The sequence below is a fragment of the Miniopterus schreibersii genome (genome assembly GCF_964146895.1).
Source record: "Miniopterus schreibersii genome assembly, chromosome: 2".
Classification (NCBI taxonomy): Eukaryota; Metazoa; Chordata; class Mammalia; order Chiroptera; family Miniopteridae; genus Miniopterus; species Miniopterus schreibersii.
Window position 1 is genome coordinate 180,399,047 of NC_138102.1, and position 14,838 is coordinate 180,413,884.

Below are 14,838 nucleotides of genomic sequence, written 5' to 3' on the forward strand. Positions count from 1 at the left end.
CAGCACCTCATGACACACACATATGTACACATGTGCACATATCCACACACATGTATATATCCACACACGTGTGATGGTCACACACACATACACCACACCTAAGTCTTATGCGCAGGTGTGTAGAAGGGAACATGCCATGAACACCTTATCACATGGTGGCTCACACACACTAACAGGTCAGCATTCAGAGCCAGGCGCCTTTCTCTATACCAGGCCCTGTGCCATGCCCTACAAACACTGTATCACTTCCTGCAGACACCAACCCAGGAAGAAGGTATTCTTTTTCTCATCTGTAAGAACAGAAATGTCTGGGCAAACAGGCCAGACAGACCAGGTGGATTCCCCAAGTTTGCACGGCCAGTGAGGCCGAGCAAGGATAACATTTTAGCCACTGTAACAAAAAAACTGGACCAAAAGAATCTTGGACGAATAAGGGTTTAATTTTCTTACAGAACCCGATGCTAGACAAGACAGCTGTGGGTGATTGTCTTGGCCTTTTGTTCATGGCAGCAAGGTGGCTGCCCCAGATCCAGACATCACACCCACATTCACAGCAGGAAGAGGGAGTCCGGGGCTGCAAAACTTTCCCCAGAATCCTCTCCATCGGCTTTGCTTAGTTCACACTAACAGACAGCTCTGACTCTAGGCAGCTGGGGTACATGGAAGCTCCTAACAGCACAGGGAGCTGAGAAAGTGAGCAAAGGGATCATCAAGTTTGGCTGGGACCCATGAGGATCCATCGTCTGACCTGGGCAGGCTGATAATCCAAACAAAATTGGGTTCTGTTAGCAAGGACTGGGGAGCAAGGAGCTGGAGACTGGTCAGTAACAACAGTGTCTGGCAGAGACCCTGCATTTGGCCACTTTTCCACCTGGGTCCCCTCAGTGGTTGCAGATCCAGCCAATGGATCCAGGAGTGGGTGGCCCAGTGCTTGACCCCAGGGGAATGACTGAGAGACCAGAGCTGGGGGTGGGGGCCACACTCCACCCATGTAATTCTCTGGAGGGTTAGGGCTCCTGAGCCCCAGCCCAGCTCAATGGGCCCCACCTTGTTCAACTCAGCCACCCAGGGCCCATGGGAGCCCAGCCACTGGGGCCTTTCTGGCCTTCGCCTGGTCCCCGGGCCATCCAACCCACCTCCCAAAAGTCTGCGATGGCTTCACCACCAGTCACTGTCCAATTCTGGGCTTGCCCACCACTCAGAGGCCCTGCCAGGAACTGGCCACCCCAGGACACTTGCCACAGGCCCTCAGAGCTGCCTTGTGAAGCAAGGGACAATCAGAGGCCTCAGTTCAACAATCGTCCAGCAGTTCAGGATTCATTGGGCCACCAGCTGTGGGCACCAGGGAGTATCTGGGTAGAGGAGACAATGCAGGGAGCGAAACCTATGGAGAGAGCAGAAATGGACAAGACGGTCACCCCAGCCCTACCCTCACCCCCGTGGGCTCCTAAGGGAGATGATTGGAGTGGGGTTTCTCCACCTCAGCACTATTAACATTTGGGACTGCTAATTCTTGGTTTGGGGGGCTGTCCTGTCTGTTGTAGGATGTTTAGCAGCATCCCTGGACTCTACCCACTAAATGCCAGTAGCATCTCCCTAAGTCATAACATTCAAAAATGTCTCCAGACATGGCCAGATGTCCTCAGGGGGCAACATGTTCCCTGGCTGAGAACTACTGCTTTAGAGAGACTCTGAAGGCCAGAGAAGCCATAAGGAGACCTCAGCTGAGACCCAACCATCTAACCCTATATATCTGAGTCCCCAGTCCTGCAGCTCCATTAGGCAGAAACCCATGGATACCAGAATCGCCAGGCTTAGAGCATTTAACATCAATTCTTAAGGCTCTTGGCGCTATAGCCACAGTTTGCACATCTCCACTGATGGGGAGCTCACCCCATTAGAAGACAGCTCCCTGGTCCCACAGCCCTTGGAATAGTTGTGAGTCATCTGCCCCCAGACAGACAGCTCGACAGAACTTCAGAGCCAGGAGTCCTGGTTCTCCCAAGGGGTACATACTCCAGATAAACCCAAATCCAGACACAAAGCCTTGGTGGGGGTGGAGTCCCCTGCCGCCTCCCCAAATGACTCTGACACCACCCCCCTCTCTTGTCCCACATTCCACTCCCACTGTCTTCCTTCACTTCCTTCAGCAGGTCTTGTTCCAGCTGCCACAGTATGTCACAGCTGGGCTCTAAGCTGCTCTACGACAGCCAGGGGCTGAGCTGAACAGCCCTAACCAACCTGTGACCAGTCTGGGGGCAGAACCGGAAGGTGCCCACGTCACATCTTAGCCCCCATTCCAACCCTCTACCCACCAAAAACAACCAAGGAAACAAAGAGCTTACAAAAGATCCAATAAAAATTCCCCATCAGGCCCTGGCCAGTGTGGCTCAGTTGGTTGGAGCGACATCCTGTGTACCGAAAGGTCATGGGTTCGATTCCCACTCAGGGCATATGCCCAGGTTGCGGGTTCATCCCCAGTCGAGATGCATAAGGGAGGCAACGGATCAATGTTTCTCTCTCACATCGACGTTTCTCTCTCTCTCTCCTTTCCCCTCTCTCTAAAATCAATAAAAACATATCCTCAGGTGACAATTTTTTTAAAAATTCCCTTGCCCTAGCTGGTTTGGCTCAGTGGGTAGAGTGTCAGCCTGTGGACTGAAGGGTCCCGGGTTTGATTCCGGCCAAGGGCCCGTGCCTCGGTTGCAGGCTCGATCCCCGGCCCTGGTCGGGGCACGTGCGGGAGGCAACCAGTCCATGTGTCTCCCTCACATTGATGTTTCTCTCTCTCTTGCCCTCCCTCCCTCCCTTCCATTCTTTCTGAAAAGCAATGGAAAAAATATCCTCGGGTGAGAAAAAATAAAAATTTTTTAATTTTTTAAAATTCCACATCAGTGCCTGAAGGTCCTCCATTGGAGCAGCTCCTTTGCTCAGTGAAAACATTTCAGTCTTCCAGGGGCTCCTGAAGGATCCCAGAGGATCAGGGCCGGGAGAACCCTTCAGATCCACAACACTCGGCCTCCTGGTGTCTCAAAATAGGAAGATTATGGCCCAGAGAGGGCAAGGCACTTGCCCAAGGTCACACAGCAAGCCAGTGGTGGAGCAGGGGCTGAAATTGTGCCCTTCACCCCCAGCTCTGTGCTGTCGGCCCAAAGGCCTCTCTCACACCCCTCCCTCCTGGTTCCCCCACCTTTGGGGGCCTGGGATAAGCCTCATTCCTCCCGCTTGACTGTTTCAGCCCCAGTCCCACCTGGAGGGGTCCTCCTCAGGGGAGAAGGGGCCCCGTAGCTTGATGACATTGCGCTTCCCCTCAAAGACGCCGTAGCTGAGGGTGACCTGGGCAGGGAGAAGCAGAGAAGAGAGGGAAGGCTTGAGGGGTATTCCACTGGGGACCCCACAAAGGGGCGAATTTGGGGGGAAGCAGGAAGGCACACAGGCATGTTGAGGGCACAGGTAACCTGCCTCTGTGCCTGAAGCCCATTAGCGGTGGGTGCTTCACCAGGAGCCCTCCCACTCCCCCGGTACTTCGAGTGTGTAGAGCATCTTCAGGCCCAAGTCCTGCTCACAGCCCCACCAGTCCAGCTAACCTGGGAAACTGCAACGATTCCCTCATCTACAGATTGGGAAACTGAGGCTCAAGAGGGAAGGCACCTTTCCAGTGTGTGCCTGGGTGGAGGTTTCCCGAGATGCACTGGGGGCCCTGGCAAGTCCCCACCCCCCCTCAGAGCCTCAGGTTCTCCATAAGCAGCAGGGATTTGGGATGAGCCCAGTCAAGAGGCTGTCAAGGACGTGGTTACAGACTGTCAGCTTAGGGGTCACCCAGCCAGGGTTCAAATCCCCCTCTCCATGTACTAATGTGCGCCACGGTTAGTTCCACACTCTGGGCCTCAGTTTCTCCATCTGTAGAATGGCAATAATGTTTGTACCAACCTCACGTGAATGTTATGAGACACCAGAGAGTTAAAGAAGATGAAGCCCCCAATGTGGTGCCTGACACAGTATGTGCTCTGGAAACCCCATTAGGGTGCCCTGGTTTTGGTTACCCCAAATCTGCCCCTTTTTCCTGGCTTCGGGCCCTGAGGTCCTAATGGGACCAACCCCACACCCCAGCTCCAGAGCTAACTGATCTACACTAATTCTAGGTGCTGGAAGGAGACAGGTCATGTGATCCAGGTGTGCCCTCTGGGCAGCGAGTGGCAACCTTGGGACCTGCGGAAGGAGGTACCCTCCTCCTCTGGGTGAGAGAGACCTGGGGCTGCCAGCTTGCCAGCAAAGGGGGCAAGCCTGCCTGAGGATGAGACCAGTGTGGAGGGAGGCAGATGAAAGAGGGAACAGAGTCCGAGTGCCCAGCCCCAACCAGACCCAGCGAGTGAAGCCAAGCCCTCGGCTTCTCAGGTGCGCGGCCCATAACTGTCCTTCTGTTGATCCAGTCTGTGTCGCTTTTCTATCACTTGCGGCCGAAAGGGTTCTAACTTGCACTGTTGGAGGCAGATCCCAGGGGCCTCCCAGCCAGGACCACCTACAGGGCTGGGAACCTATGACCTGGAGAAGAGCATCTGCAGGGCAGTGCCAGCGGGACCCCAGCAGACTCATTACCTGCCAGGTGGAGGATGGGGCCCCACCCCTCCCCGAGCCTGACTTGTCGCTTGCGTGTCCCCCCTGAAGGCTGCCCTTCCCAGGAACCTCTGGGTTAGAAGGCAAAGCTGCGCGCAGTAGGCAGGTAAGCTCCTGAAGGAAGGGGCTGCTGACGGGCGGAGCCAGAAAGGCAGGCCTGGCCCCTTCGGAGGGATGGGGGGAGATGGAGGAGTGAAGAAAGAGAGAGGGACAAGAGGTAGCAGGCTGGGGGCAAGGTTATCTGAGCCTGAAGACAAGCTTCATCTCGTCTCCGCAGTTCCTTCCAGCTGGCACTCGGGGACCGGATCAAAGAATTTTAGCATTACAACCCTCGAGGTTTGAAGGTGGAGAGTCACTGTATGCCCTTAAGGGGGTCCTTTTGCCACCCTGGGCCTCAGTCTCCCTGTCAATAGGGGATAGCCCAACCATAAACTCCCCCCCACTGCCCCCTGCCCCGTGGCCAGCTCACCTGCTCCAGGAGCTGGGCAGCCCCCAGCAGCTGCAGGGTCTCCAAGTGGGAATGGAAGAGGGGGCTGGGCTGCAGGTGGCCACCCAGCTTGCACTCAATTATGTAGCCCACAGTACAGTCGTCAGGAAGTCGGATGAGCGCAGACGTGTCCACGAAGCGGGGGCCGCTGAGGGATAGAGCCGAGCCATGGCCACTGGCCTGTACCCTCAACACCTAGCGCCCTCCCTGCCTCCCAGAAGGCCCTCCCCTGGGATCGGCCGGCAGAGTAGAGCTTGGCTCTAGCATCTGCCTCCTGCATACTGTGTGATCTCCTGAGCTTTCGCTCAAGTCCTTCCTGCTGCAAAGTCCCCCCACACACACACCAAGTGCCACCTGCTCTCAGCAACCCCCCCTCCCCCCACACCTGGGCGGGTCTCTGCTTACCTGGCCCACGGGACCATCTTCAAAGCCAGTTTGCGGTTGATGCAGAAGCCGGCACCCCCCGTGGCAAACCAGAACTGTACCAGCCTCTAGGGGGAGAGGAGGGGACAGCCAAGGTGCAGAGTAAGCCTGGGGTGGGGGAGGGTGGGGGCAATAGCCAGGCCACCCCTCACTCCCAGCCAGCATGGCGCCAAAGCTTTGTATTTCATACTTCACTATAGAGTCTTGCTACAGCCTAACATTAATATGCCCATTTTATAGATGAGGAAACCGAGGCCCAAAGTCACATAGATAATTAAGATGATGGGGACACCAATTAGACCCCAATCTGGCTGGATTCTGGCTATAGAGGGCATGTGTACTGTGTTCCCTGCACACTTCACTCCTTTCCCCAGAGAAATGTCTCTACCTTAACCCCATGTGGTTTGAGAGGGGCTACCAAACACCTGCTCCCCTAGGCCACAGAGGCGGGCAGGTGCCTCAGGACTGATCACAGGGCCACACCCCTTGACCCAATGATTGGCTCAGCAACAGGCACATGACTTAGGCCAACCAGCTGGGATCCTTTCCTGAGCTTTATGCTAACTGTGAGGAAGAGATGTTTTCCCCAAGCTGGCAAGCTATAATCCTGATGCCGCCCACATCAGGACACATACACTGACTGGTCTTGCCTCTCCTAACTCCTGGGACTGAGAAAGCTTTTCCACAAAAGGACAGAATGAGGCCACTCATTGAGTGAAGAGAGAAGAGACAGGCCTGTGAGCCCGAGGCCAGCAAACCCCTTGACATCTCAACCTCACGGACCAATAACATCCCTTTGGGATTTAAACCACTTTCTGCCCCTGCCCAACATCACCAAGGCCTCTTCTAGTTCCTCTGTGTGGCCCTGGGAATTTACCTTGGAATCTAAGGCTTTTGAGAAACACTGGACCCTCTCAGCTGTACCATCTCTTGTCAAGCAAGTTCCCTGAGGTCACCTTCTCCCAGGTACACAGTTGTTGCTCCACTGACGCTTGTTGCATTGGGGTGCATCTCCCAGGATACAGCAGTGAACAGAACCCTCCACAGGGAGTTGAGAAGCCTGGTACTGGGTTCCCTGCTTCCTCCACTTTGAGAAAGTCACTGTCCGTCTCTGGGCCTGATTTGTCACCCGGGAGGGCAACATTGGCTCTAAGTTCTAACATCCAGTGGTTCCCCTGGCCTGAGGTGTCCTCCTCCTATAAACCTCTGTGAGCTTACTTCTGGAAATGCTGCCCTCTTAGAGAGTCAGGGCTCAGCAAGGCTTGGAATGAATGGCTTCTTAAGGAGCCAACACACAGGAGGTGCCCAGTAAATGCTTGTTTAGTGAATTGATGAGTGCATGGCTGCTACTCCCAGATAATTATAGTAACAGCACACACAATGGAACTACCTGACCCTGGGCACTGGCTGTGCTAAGGGCTGTGCCAGCAGATGAGGTGACAGAGGTGCACAGAAGCGAAACCACTTGCCTGAGGTCCCAGAGCCGGGACTAACCCCAAGCCAGAGCTCTTGCCTTTTTCCTGTCCCACCCAGGGGGGCCCCAAGGTGTGAACAGGCCAGGACACTTTGGGGCAGAGTCCTGGCATCCCAGTGGTGGGGTGTGTGCCAAGGAGGGCATTCATGCACGTTGTGGGGGACAGGGCCTGGGTGTGCCCAGCAGCATGCAGAACCCGCACAGGAAGAGCAGGGCTCAGAGATGAAGGCTGAGCTGAGTCGGTACCACCTGCTAACACTTACTAACACTTACTGGTATCTGTTATATACCAGGCCCCATTCTGAGCACTTGGATAGATGCCACTTAATTCTTTCCTTTTTTGCTCTCAACCACCCTATGGGGAAGAAACTATTATCACCCATTTCACAGATGAGAAAATTGAGGCACAGAGAGGTAAGGAGACTTCAATCAAGGTCAGGAAGCCAAGAGGTGACAGGGCTGGTGTGTGAACCCCGGAGTCTGGCTCCAGAATAGAGCTCTCAATCTCTGAGGTCAAGAGTGAAATGGTGTAAGAGCCTGGGGGACCCCTCAGCTCACCTGAAATCCACTCACAGACACACACCCTGGGGCCCCGGAGGATTTAATTAGGACTCAGAGGCTGATTAGTTGCTGATAATTAAGGTTTTGTGTTTCCTGCTCTCTCTGTTTCCCTAACGAAGCAGATGGTGACCGAGGGAGGGAGACAGCCCCCTGCGGGCCCAGCTCCTGCTGCAGACGCTGCCTCTAGAGAAGAGACAACTTGCCTTTTCCTGGAGCCAAGAGGGCCCTGGAGGCCCAGGCCCCCCAACACCGAAGCCTGGTGGCATCCAGGGGGCAAGTGGGAGCACGTGCAACATACCTGTACTAAAAAACTCTTTGTTCATCTGAAAGTCAAATGTAACAGGTACCGTAGGTTTCATTTCTTTGTTTTCTAAATCTGGCAACCCTCATCTGCTTCCCCCAGGTCTGGAGTGGAAGCTGGTGCTGGGGACCCTGTTCTGTCATGTGTGGACTCTTCAGTCGCTGGTTAGAAAAGTCTGGAGGGAGGAGGATTGCCTAGGGGAGGGGAGCGTTCAGGGGCTCAAGGCCTGGGCAGTTAACAGGCTGACCCAGCAATATTCAACATTTTAACAACTTGTAAAACTGCACAAAACAGCAGGCAGCCAGGAGCCCTGCTGTGGAGTCTGGAAGCCTCAGCTCATCCCATGCTCCACTCACTGTGTGACCAATGACCAAGGCCCTACTATGTGACAGCTTCTCTGCCTTACCGGTGTTATCTCAGTGTCCCCATTCCACAGAGGAGGAGACAGGGTCAGAAGGAAAGCCACCAGCCCAAACACACAGTGAAACCCAGGAAACCCACCAACTCCTCCACGGCCCTGCCCCAGCCTGGCCTCACCCCCAAACCCTGCAGCCCAGGCTGGCCCCTGTCCGGTGGGCAATGCACGGAGGAGTCAGTGAGGGACGGACCGTGCGATTATGGGGCTGCGGCTCAGAAGCTTGGATGGGCCGGTTCAGGCTGGGCCGGCCTACGTAGACATCGAGGGTCAGCGGGAAGGCTTTGAGCAGCTTCAGCAGCGCCCTCGGGTTCACATAGTTGTCGTCGTCCACGTGGCAGAGCCACCTGTGGGGACAGAAGGGGACAGTGAGCTTGGCGGGGCTTCCCAGGGGCTGCCAGCCGCTGTGCCCCCATAATCAATCAATGGACAGTTACGGGGGGATGGAGGCTCACATTTAAGATAACTGATCTGGGCCAGGCAGTGTCTGTGCAAGCTCTTGAAGAAGGTGTGCCCATTTAAGCAGTGGGGACTGAGACTCAGAAAGGTTAAGACACTTGCACCAGGTCACACAGCCAGTGAATGGCAGGATTTGAACCTAGACAGTCTACCCAAAGACAGACCAGGCCACAGGAGGCCCTACATGAGGAAATTCACAGACTTCACTTTTTCAACACGACCACCCCACTCAGGAAGTGGCCTGAGGCGAAGGTCACACCCGCACTCGGAGACCCAGATGCACTCACCTCAGCCCACTGGCCAAGAAGGCATCAAACTCAGCAGCCATCTTGCAGGACAGAGCTGGGTGGCTGTGCTCCGAAGAGCAGTTGGTGACCACCAGGTGGGACCCTGGCGAAGTCAGGACAAGTCAGAGGCCCCTGCCCAGCTCCCCCCCACAGCGCTGCACACACACTGTGACAGGACAGAGTAAGGCCTCAGAGGGCCTGCAGCAGTCCAGCCACAACCACTGTACACACGGGGAAACTGAGGTCAGGGAGGGCTGACCTGCCCGGGACCCCATAGCTGATGGACTCGCCCAGCACAGCCCCTCCCCACACCCACACCCACTTCCAGGGAAGAAGCTGGCCCTCCTCCTGGGCAGAGGGGACCCCCCAGGCCCCAGGCCAGGGCACAGCCACCCCGCGCAGGCCAAGCAGAGTTACCCAGTCTGTCCCGGAGGCCTTCGTCCGGGCTGTCGGTGAAGACAAAGGTCTGGGGAGAAGAAAGGGGAGTCAGGCCCGGGCTCAGGCCAGGGTAGCGGGGAGGCAGGGAAGGCAGCGCACAGCCCAGCTCCACGACCCGCCCGTCGGGGCAGATGCACGCACGGCAGGCTCTGCCCTCCGCCAGTGACAAACACACCCGTCTCCAGTCACACACTCCCGTGGGACAGCATGACTTTCTCGGCTACACCCCCCGCACAACACACACACAACTGTGGGGGCTAAAAAAATATTAATGCTTTTCCTCCCACCTTCCAAGTTCTTCTAGCTGGGCCACTAATCAAATGAACAGAGACAGGATAACAGGAGAAAATCAAAGTTTTAATACACGCGCATGGGGAAGCCACACAAGCATGAAAATTCCAAATACAGCGAGGCAACCTTGGGTCTGTAAGACATTTTGGACAAAGGAGAAGGGGGGGGGCTAGACTGCAGAAGTGAGAATGGGCGATTTCCAGGTAGCTGAGGAAGTGGGCACAAGCCTGGCAGGAAGATCCCGCGGCTCACAGCGGGTACGCGGCTGACAGGCTGGAGCCCTCCTACTAGGGTGCGGGTTCTTAAGGTGATTCAACCAAAGCCGGCAGGAAGGGGGGAGGGTCAAAGGCTCCCTCTGAGTCTTGTTTCTTAATAAGCAGTTTAAAATCAATATCCCAAAGAGCAGCATCAGGGTGGCAAAACTTTGGTTCCCTCCACAAGCCAGCTGTTGCAGACACACAACTTCACTGCGCACACCAACCCACCCGTCTCACTCACACTCGCCCCTTCACAGACCAGCACCCACAGAGGCCCTATCAGTCACAACCCTGGCAGAATCACACCCTCCTCTATCACACACACACACACACACAGTCCCACTGGCTCCTTCACAATCATGTACACACAACCCTAAACACTGTCAGGAGACAAACCGAAAAGACCCCCACGCTGGGACACTACACCACTTAGCGGGACAGTCACAACTTTCAGAGCCACACAAAATCCCCGTGCACGTGCAGGGCGCCCCCCCCCCCGCCCCATCTCAGAAATCTCGCATCTCAGAAACCTTGCATCATGACCCCATCCAGCTCTCCCGGAGCGGACGGGGACCCCACCAGGAGCTTTCTCACTCCTGGTCCCGACAGACTCATTAAACATGGAGACAGGTGTTGTCATCTGTCCCCCTCACAGATGGCACAACTGAGGCTAAGTGACGGGCCAAGGCTGTGCAGTTGGCAAGTGCCAAGCTGGGATTCAAACCCACAGGCCCGGGGCCACTCCCTTGCTCTCATGTCCCACCATAGCCACGGCTTTCCCCTGGGGAAGGCACCTGAGACTCAGAGCCTCAAGACTGAGGTCCGAGCTCCCCCACACCTGTACTTTCTCTCGGTCTCCCCATCTTCCTGGGACCCAACACCTTGGGGTCACTGTGTCTCCTGTTTCTCTCACTACGCCCCCATCTAGTCTGTCAGCAAATTCTGTCCACCTAACGTTTAAATGGCCCAGGATGCAACCTCTCCCCACCGGCCTCCCCAGCCGGGCCATGCTGTGGTCCAGCCCACCCCCGTCACCTCCTGCCTGCTTTGCGGGCAGTCACCTTTCCCCTGGGCTCCCTGCTCTGTCCTGCCCCCAACCCCATGTCCGCTTTCAACACAACCCCCGAGGGAGCCAGTAAAGTAAGTGAGGCCTTTCTCCCCCTGCTCTCTGTCGAACTTTTGCCACCAAACAGCCACTAGATAGAGGAACTCTTCTAGGGTTTGGAGCACGAGCCAAATGGGCCAGGGAATGTTTGTCCACGGGCGAGCGGGCCAGAATGAGTCAGTGCGGGCAGGGGGAAAGGAGGGGTCCTGCAGCGGGGCCTGGGGGCTGGGCAGGGGGCATGGGAATCCTGAGGTTGGCACAGAGCAGTGGGCAGTTTCTTCTGAGCAAGGGTTGAATTTGATTTGTTTAAAGAGGGGACCCTGCCAATGGTTAAAACCTTGCAGGAAAACAAAGGGACAGGCAGCCTACTGGAGGGGAGGGGGTGGCCGGAGGGCCACCTGCTACAGAGGAGGGGAGGTGTGGGCCCCCCCCCCCCCACACACAGCTAGCTCCCCCCCCCCCCCCCCCCCCCCCGCCTCCCACCCTAGCCCCGCCCCAGCCCTGGAGGGGGCTGTGGAGAAGAGAAAGGCTCCTCTTGGATCACAAAACGTGCCTCCTTTAGCCCACCCATCTGCCTGGGACAAAGGCCGCACACGAGCCCCAGCTCGCAGCCACAAAGGCCCACCTGCCACCAGGCTGCCCTTAACCAGCTGGAATGGGCACCCAGCCCTGGACTTAACCAGCTCCAGCTCAGGCCAGCTCCCGATGGCAGAGCTGAGAGAGGCTCCAACACCCTCCTGTCCTGTGCAGATGGGGAAACTGTGGGCTGAAAGGGGAAGGGTGTTGGCCAAGGCCACAGAGAGAGATGAGTCAAAGGGTGGAGATGAAGGGGGCCCCGATGCAGTGGGGAAAATGGGTCTCCCTCCCCTTCCTGTCTGAGCATCCATCCTCTTTTGATCCATCCATCAACTCTGCCTTAAAAGACAAGATTCTAGACTCTGCCCTTGCACTGGGGGCGAGGGTGAGTGTTCAACTGAGCGAATTCATCTCCTACCTCCGCTTAACTGCTCAGTTTCCTTGCCTGTGAAATTCGAAAATCGATAGTGTCAGCCAGGGACACTTGTCCCTCGCCCCTTTAGTTCTTCTGGCTGGTCGGATAATTCAAATGACATACAGCAGATTAACAGGAGAAAATCAAATTTTAATACCTGCACCCAGGAAATTCACATAGGCACAAAAATTCCCAAAACAGTGAGACTCCTGGGCTAAGAAGGGGGAGGCAGCAATTCACTGGTGGGTGCGAAGGAGCACACATTTGGTAAACAAATTCTCGCAGGGCCGCCAGAAATAATGGGACACAAGCGGGAATCTAGCGGTGAGATTTTCGCTCAAATCCTCCCTGTCTGTCACACTTAATTCACATGTGCCAGGGTGCCCGTCCTGAAGCAGGTTTTTCTCTCCAGATCTCTTAGGCAGGAAAGGCCAAGATATAAACCTCTTCCTGAGTTTGTTGCGCTCTCATTGTTTTCAGCTTGAAATAATCTGCATGCCAGGGTGGCACGCTGCGGGGAGCCTAGAGTGTGCCACCGACCCCCCTAATAGCTACCACTCGGGGTTGTTGGGAGGGTTAAATAGAGTGATGACCGACACAGCCCCTTAGGTGCTGAGCAGCTGGCAGCTTCTCCCTCTGGCTGCCTGGCTAGCACCTGGAATTGAATTCAGGACACAGAGGGGGTGACTGATCCTGAGTCTGAGCAGAGAAGGCAGGGCCCTGGCCCGGAGATGAGGTCCTGCTGGGCTCTGTCCCCTCAGGCCTTCAGGGTAAGGCACAGGCAAGTACTTCCTCCTCTCTGGCCTCAGTTTCCTCCTCCATCCAAGGCAAGGGCACCACCATGGCGATCAAGACAAGACAGGAAGGGGCCTCAGACCACGAGGCCACACTGCCGGGTACACACACAGACACAGCGTCATAAACAGGAAGGTCTGTGGGGAGGGCCAGGCTCAGCGACTTCCGCTCGTAGAACCAGAGGCTGGGGGGGAGGGGGTGCCCAGGGAAGAGCCTGGGGTGCTGGAGGCCTGGTGGGGAAAGGGTTAATCCAGGGTGCTAGGACATCAGGGCCAGGAAATTGGGGGGGTGTACCCTCTCCCCAGGGGGCCTGGCCTCTAGCCGATATCACCTGACATCACCTCCCCCAATCGTAGGTCCCCAGGAGTCCCCAAGCCTCTCTGAAGGCTCAGTCACTTCCTTCCCTGAGCTACTGGCCAAAGTGGAGATCAAGGATGTGCAGGTGTTTATGTGTGTGAGTGTGTGCGCATGTGTGCATGTGTGGGTGGGTGTGCGGGTGTGCATGTGTAAATCTGCCCCTTCGCCTCCCCCGGAGATAGTTCCTAACACCCCCAAATCACTGACTTTGCTTGAGGGGGGCACTGGGAATGGGGAAGGGAAGAGCCAGAAGGGACTCGGCTAGGCAGAGCTGCTTCTGGGGAAAACGGAAGCCACGAGCCCGTCACCCACATGCCTCTTGTCATAGCGTGTCTAGCACTGACACTGGCTCCATGCATGTAAGCGCATGCGCACGTGCAGACACACACACACAATCCCACATGCTAGGCAGCCCCTGCCCAGACCTCTGCCTCAGCCACGGCAGTCACAGCCCATACCCCTCCTCCCTCCCTCAGGAAATGAGCACAGGGGGCGAGGTGGCGCTACCCTTGGCACACCCTGGGCACAGAGTCATGGGTGCAGGGCTGCGAGGAATTCTGAAAGGATGTCTCCCACTCCAGCCCTCTCCCAACAGGCCCCACCTAGGTGGTCCCCTCCTCAGGGGCTCATCCCCTGTCCTCACAGTACCCAGGGCCAGCACTGGGGACAGCCTGACCAGGCTCAGGTCAGCCAGGACCCCTTAGAGGCCTCTGCCCAAGCTGCCCAACATGCACCACTGCCCCCAAAGCCAGGCAGTGGTGAGCCCTGTACTGGAACAGCCAGGGAATAGAGGGTCCCCAGGAGGAACCCAGAAACCTGGGGCATGAGCCCCACCTGGCCCCTAAAAGAGACGGAGCAATGGGCCTGAGGGGTAGTGGACTCCAGGGCCAGCGAGGGGCACAACCAGGACCGCAGGAGGCCCCGCATCCTGGGAGGAAGAGAGAACCGGCAGGTGGGTGGGCAGCTTCTCCCTCAAGGCTGCCAGGGACCCCCCAACCCAGTAGAAAGGCCTCCATGAGTCCCTCAGGCCAGGGGCCACTCCTGGGGCCCACTGTCACCTGTTCTCTGGTCCTGGAGACCCACGTGTCAAGCAGCAGCTCCAGGCGGGAGCGGTGGAAGGCCCCGGTTGTCTTGATGGCGATGAAGACATCCTGCAGCTGCAGCTCAGGGGGCCGAGGGCTCGGGGGACTCAGCCCGGGGGTCTCCTGCACGCCCTTCGGGGACTGGCTCAAGTGGCACCGAAGGGAGAGGAGCCCCATGCACAGCAGGGTGAGGAGGGCTCCCGCCAGGCCCCGGAGGAGCCGGCACTGCATTGGCCCCCGGACGGCAGACAGCTCGCCCCGAGTCCCAGCCGCACCGGGAGGGGAGGCGGGTCAGGCAGGGGCCCCGGCGAAAGCCTGGCGGGCGTCGGGGGCAGGCAAGGAGGCGGGCACTGGGAATCGGCGGTCTGGGCCCGGAGGCCGGGCCATGGCAGCCCCTCGCCGCCGCCGCCACCTGCTCCGGCTGCCCCGCTCCCCGCGGCCCGCGCCCGGCTCCCGGCCCCGCCCCTCCCTCCGCGCGGCCCGGGGCGGGGCGGCCCGGAG

General features: G+C 57.2%; 1 protein-coding gene across 2 annotated transcripts; it reads right to left on the reverse strand.

The window, feature by feature from the left end:
• Positions 1-423: 423 nt before the first annotated feature.
• Positions 424-14,779, reverse strand: MFNG (MFNG O-fucosylpeptide 3-beta-N-acetylglucosaminyltransferase). Of its 2 annotated transcripts, XM_081128498.1 has the most exons (8): positions 14,314-14,779; positions 9,439-9,487; positions 9,022-9,124; positions 8,469-8,622; positions 5,507-5,592; positions 5,084-5,249; positions 3,251-3,336; positions 424-1,384 (listed from the first exon to the last, which is right to left on the reverse strand). In XM_081128498.1, exons 1-8 carry the CDS (start codon positions 14,566-14,568, stop codon positions 1,318-1,320), a joined length of 966 nt encoding a protein of 321 aa, XP_080984624.1. In that variant the 5' UTR covers positions 14,569-14,779; the 3' UTR covers positions 424-1,317. The 2 variants fall into 2 exon arrangements, with proteins under 2 accessions (XP_080984624.1, XP_080984625.1); XM_081128499.1 differs by lacking the exon at positions 3,251-3,336 and having other exon boundaries at positions 14,314-14,774.
• Positions 14,780-14,838: the final 59 nt, after the last annotated feature.

What these genes read in the sequence shown, in the direction of transcription:
- MFNG (XM_081128498.1), bottom strand. Translation starts at nt 14,568, where the DNA reads ATGCAGTGCCGGCTCCTCCGGGGCCTGGCGGGAGCCCTCCTCACCCTG. An exon ending in AGGCCTCCGGGACAGACTGG is followed by an intron (nt 9,125 to 9,438) that starts GTAACTCTGCTT and finishes TGACTTCGCCAG; the next exon opens with GGTCCCACCTGGTGGTCACC. An exon ending in CGCAGCCCCATAATCGCACG is followed by an intron (nt 5,593 to 8,468) that starts GTCCGTCCCTCA and finishes CTCTCCCCCTAG; the next exon opens with AGGCTGGTACAGTTCTGGTT.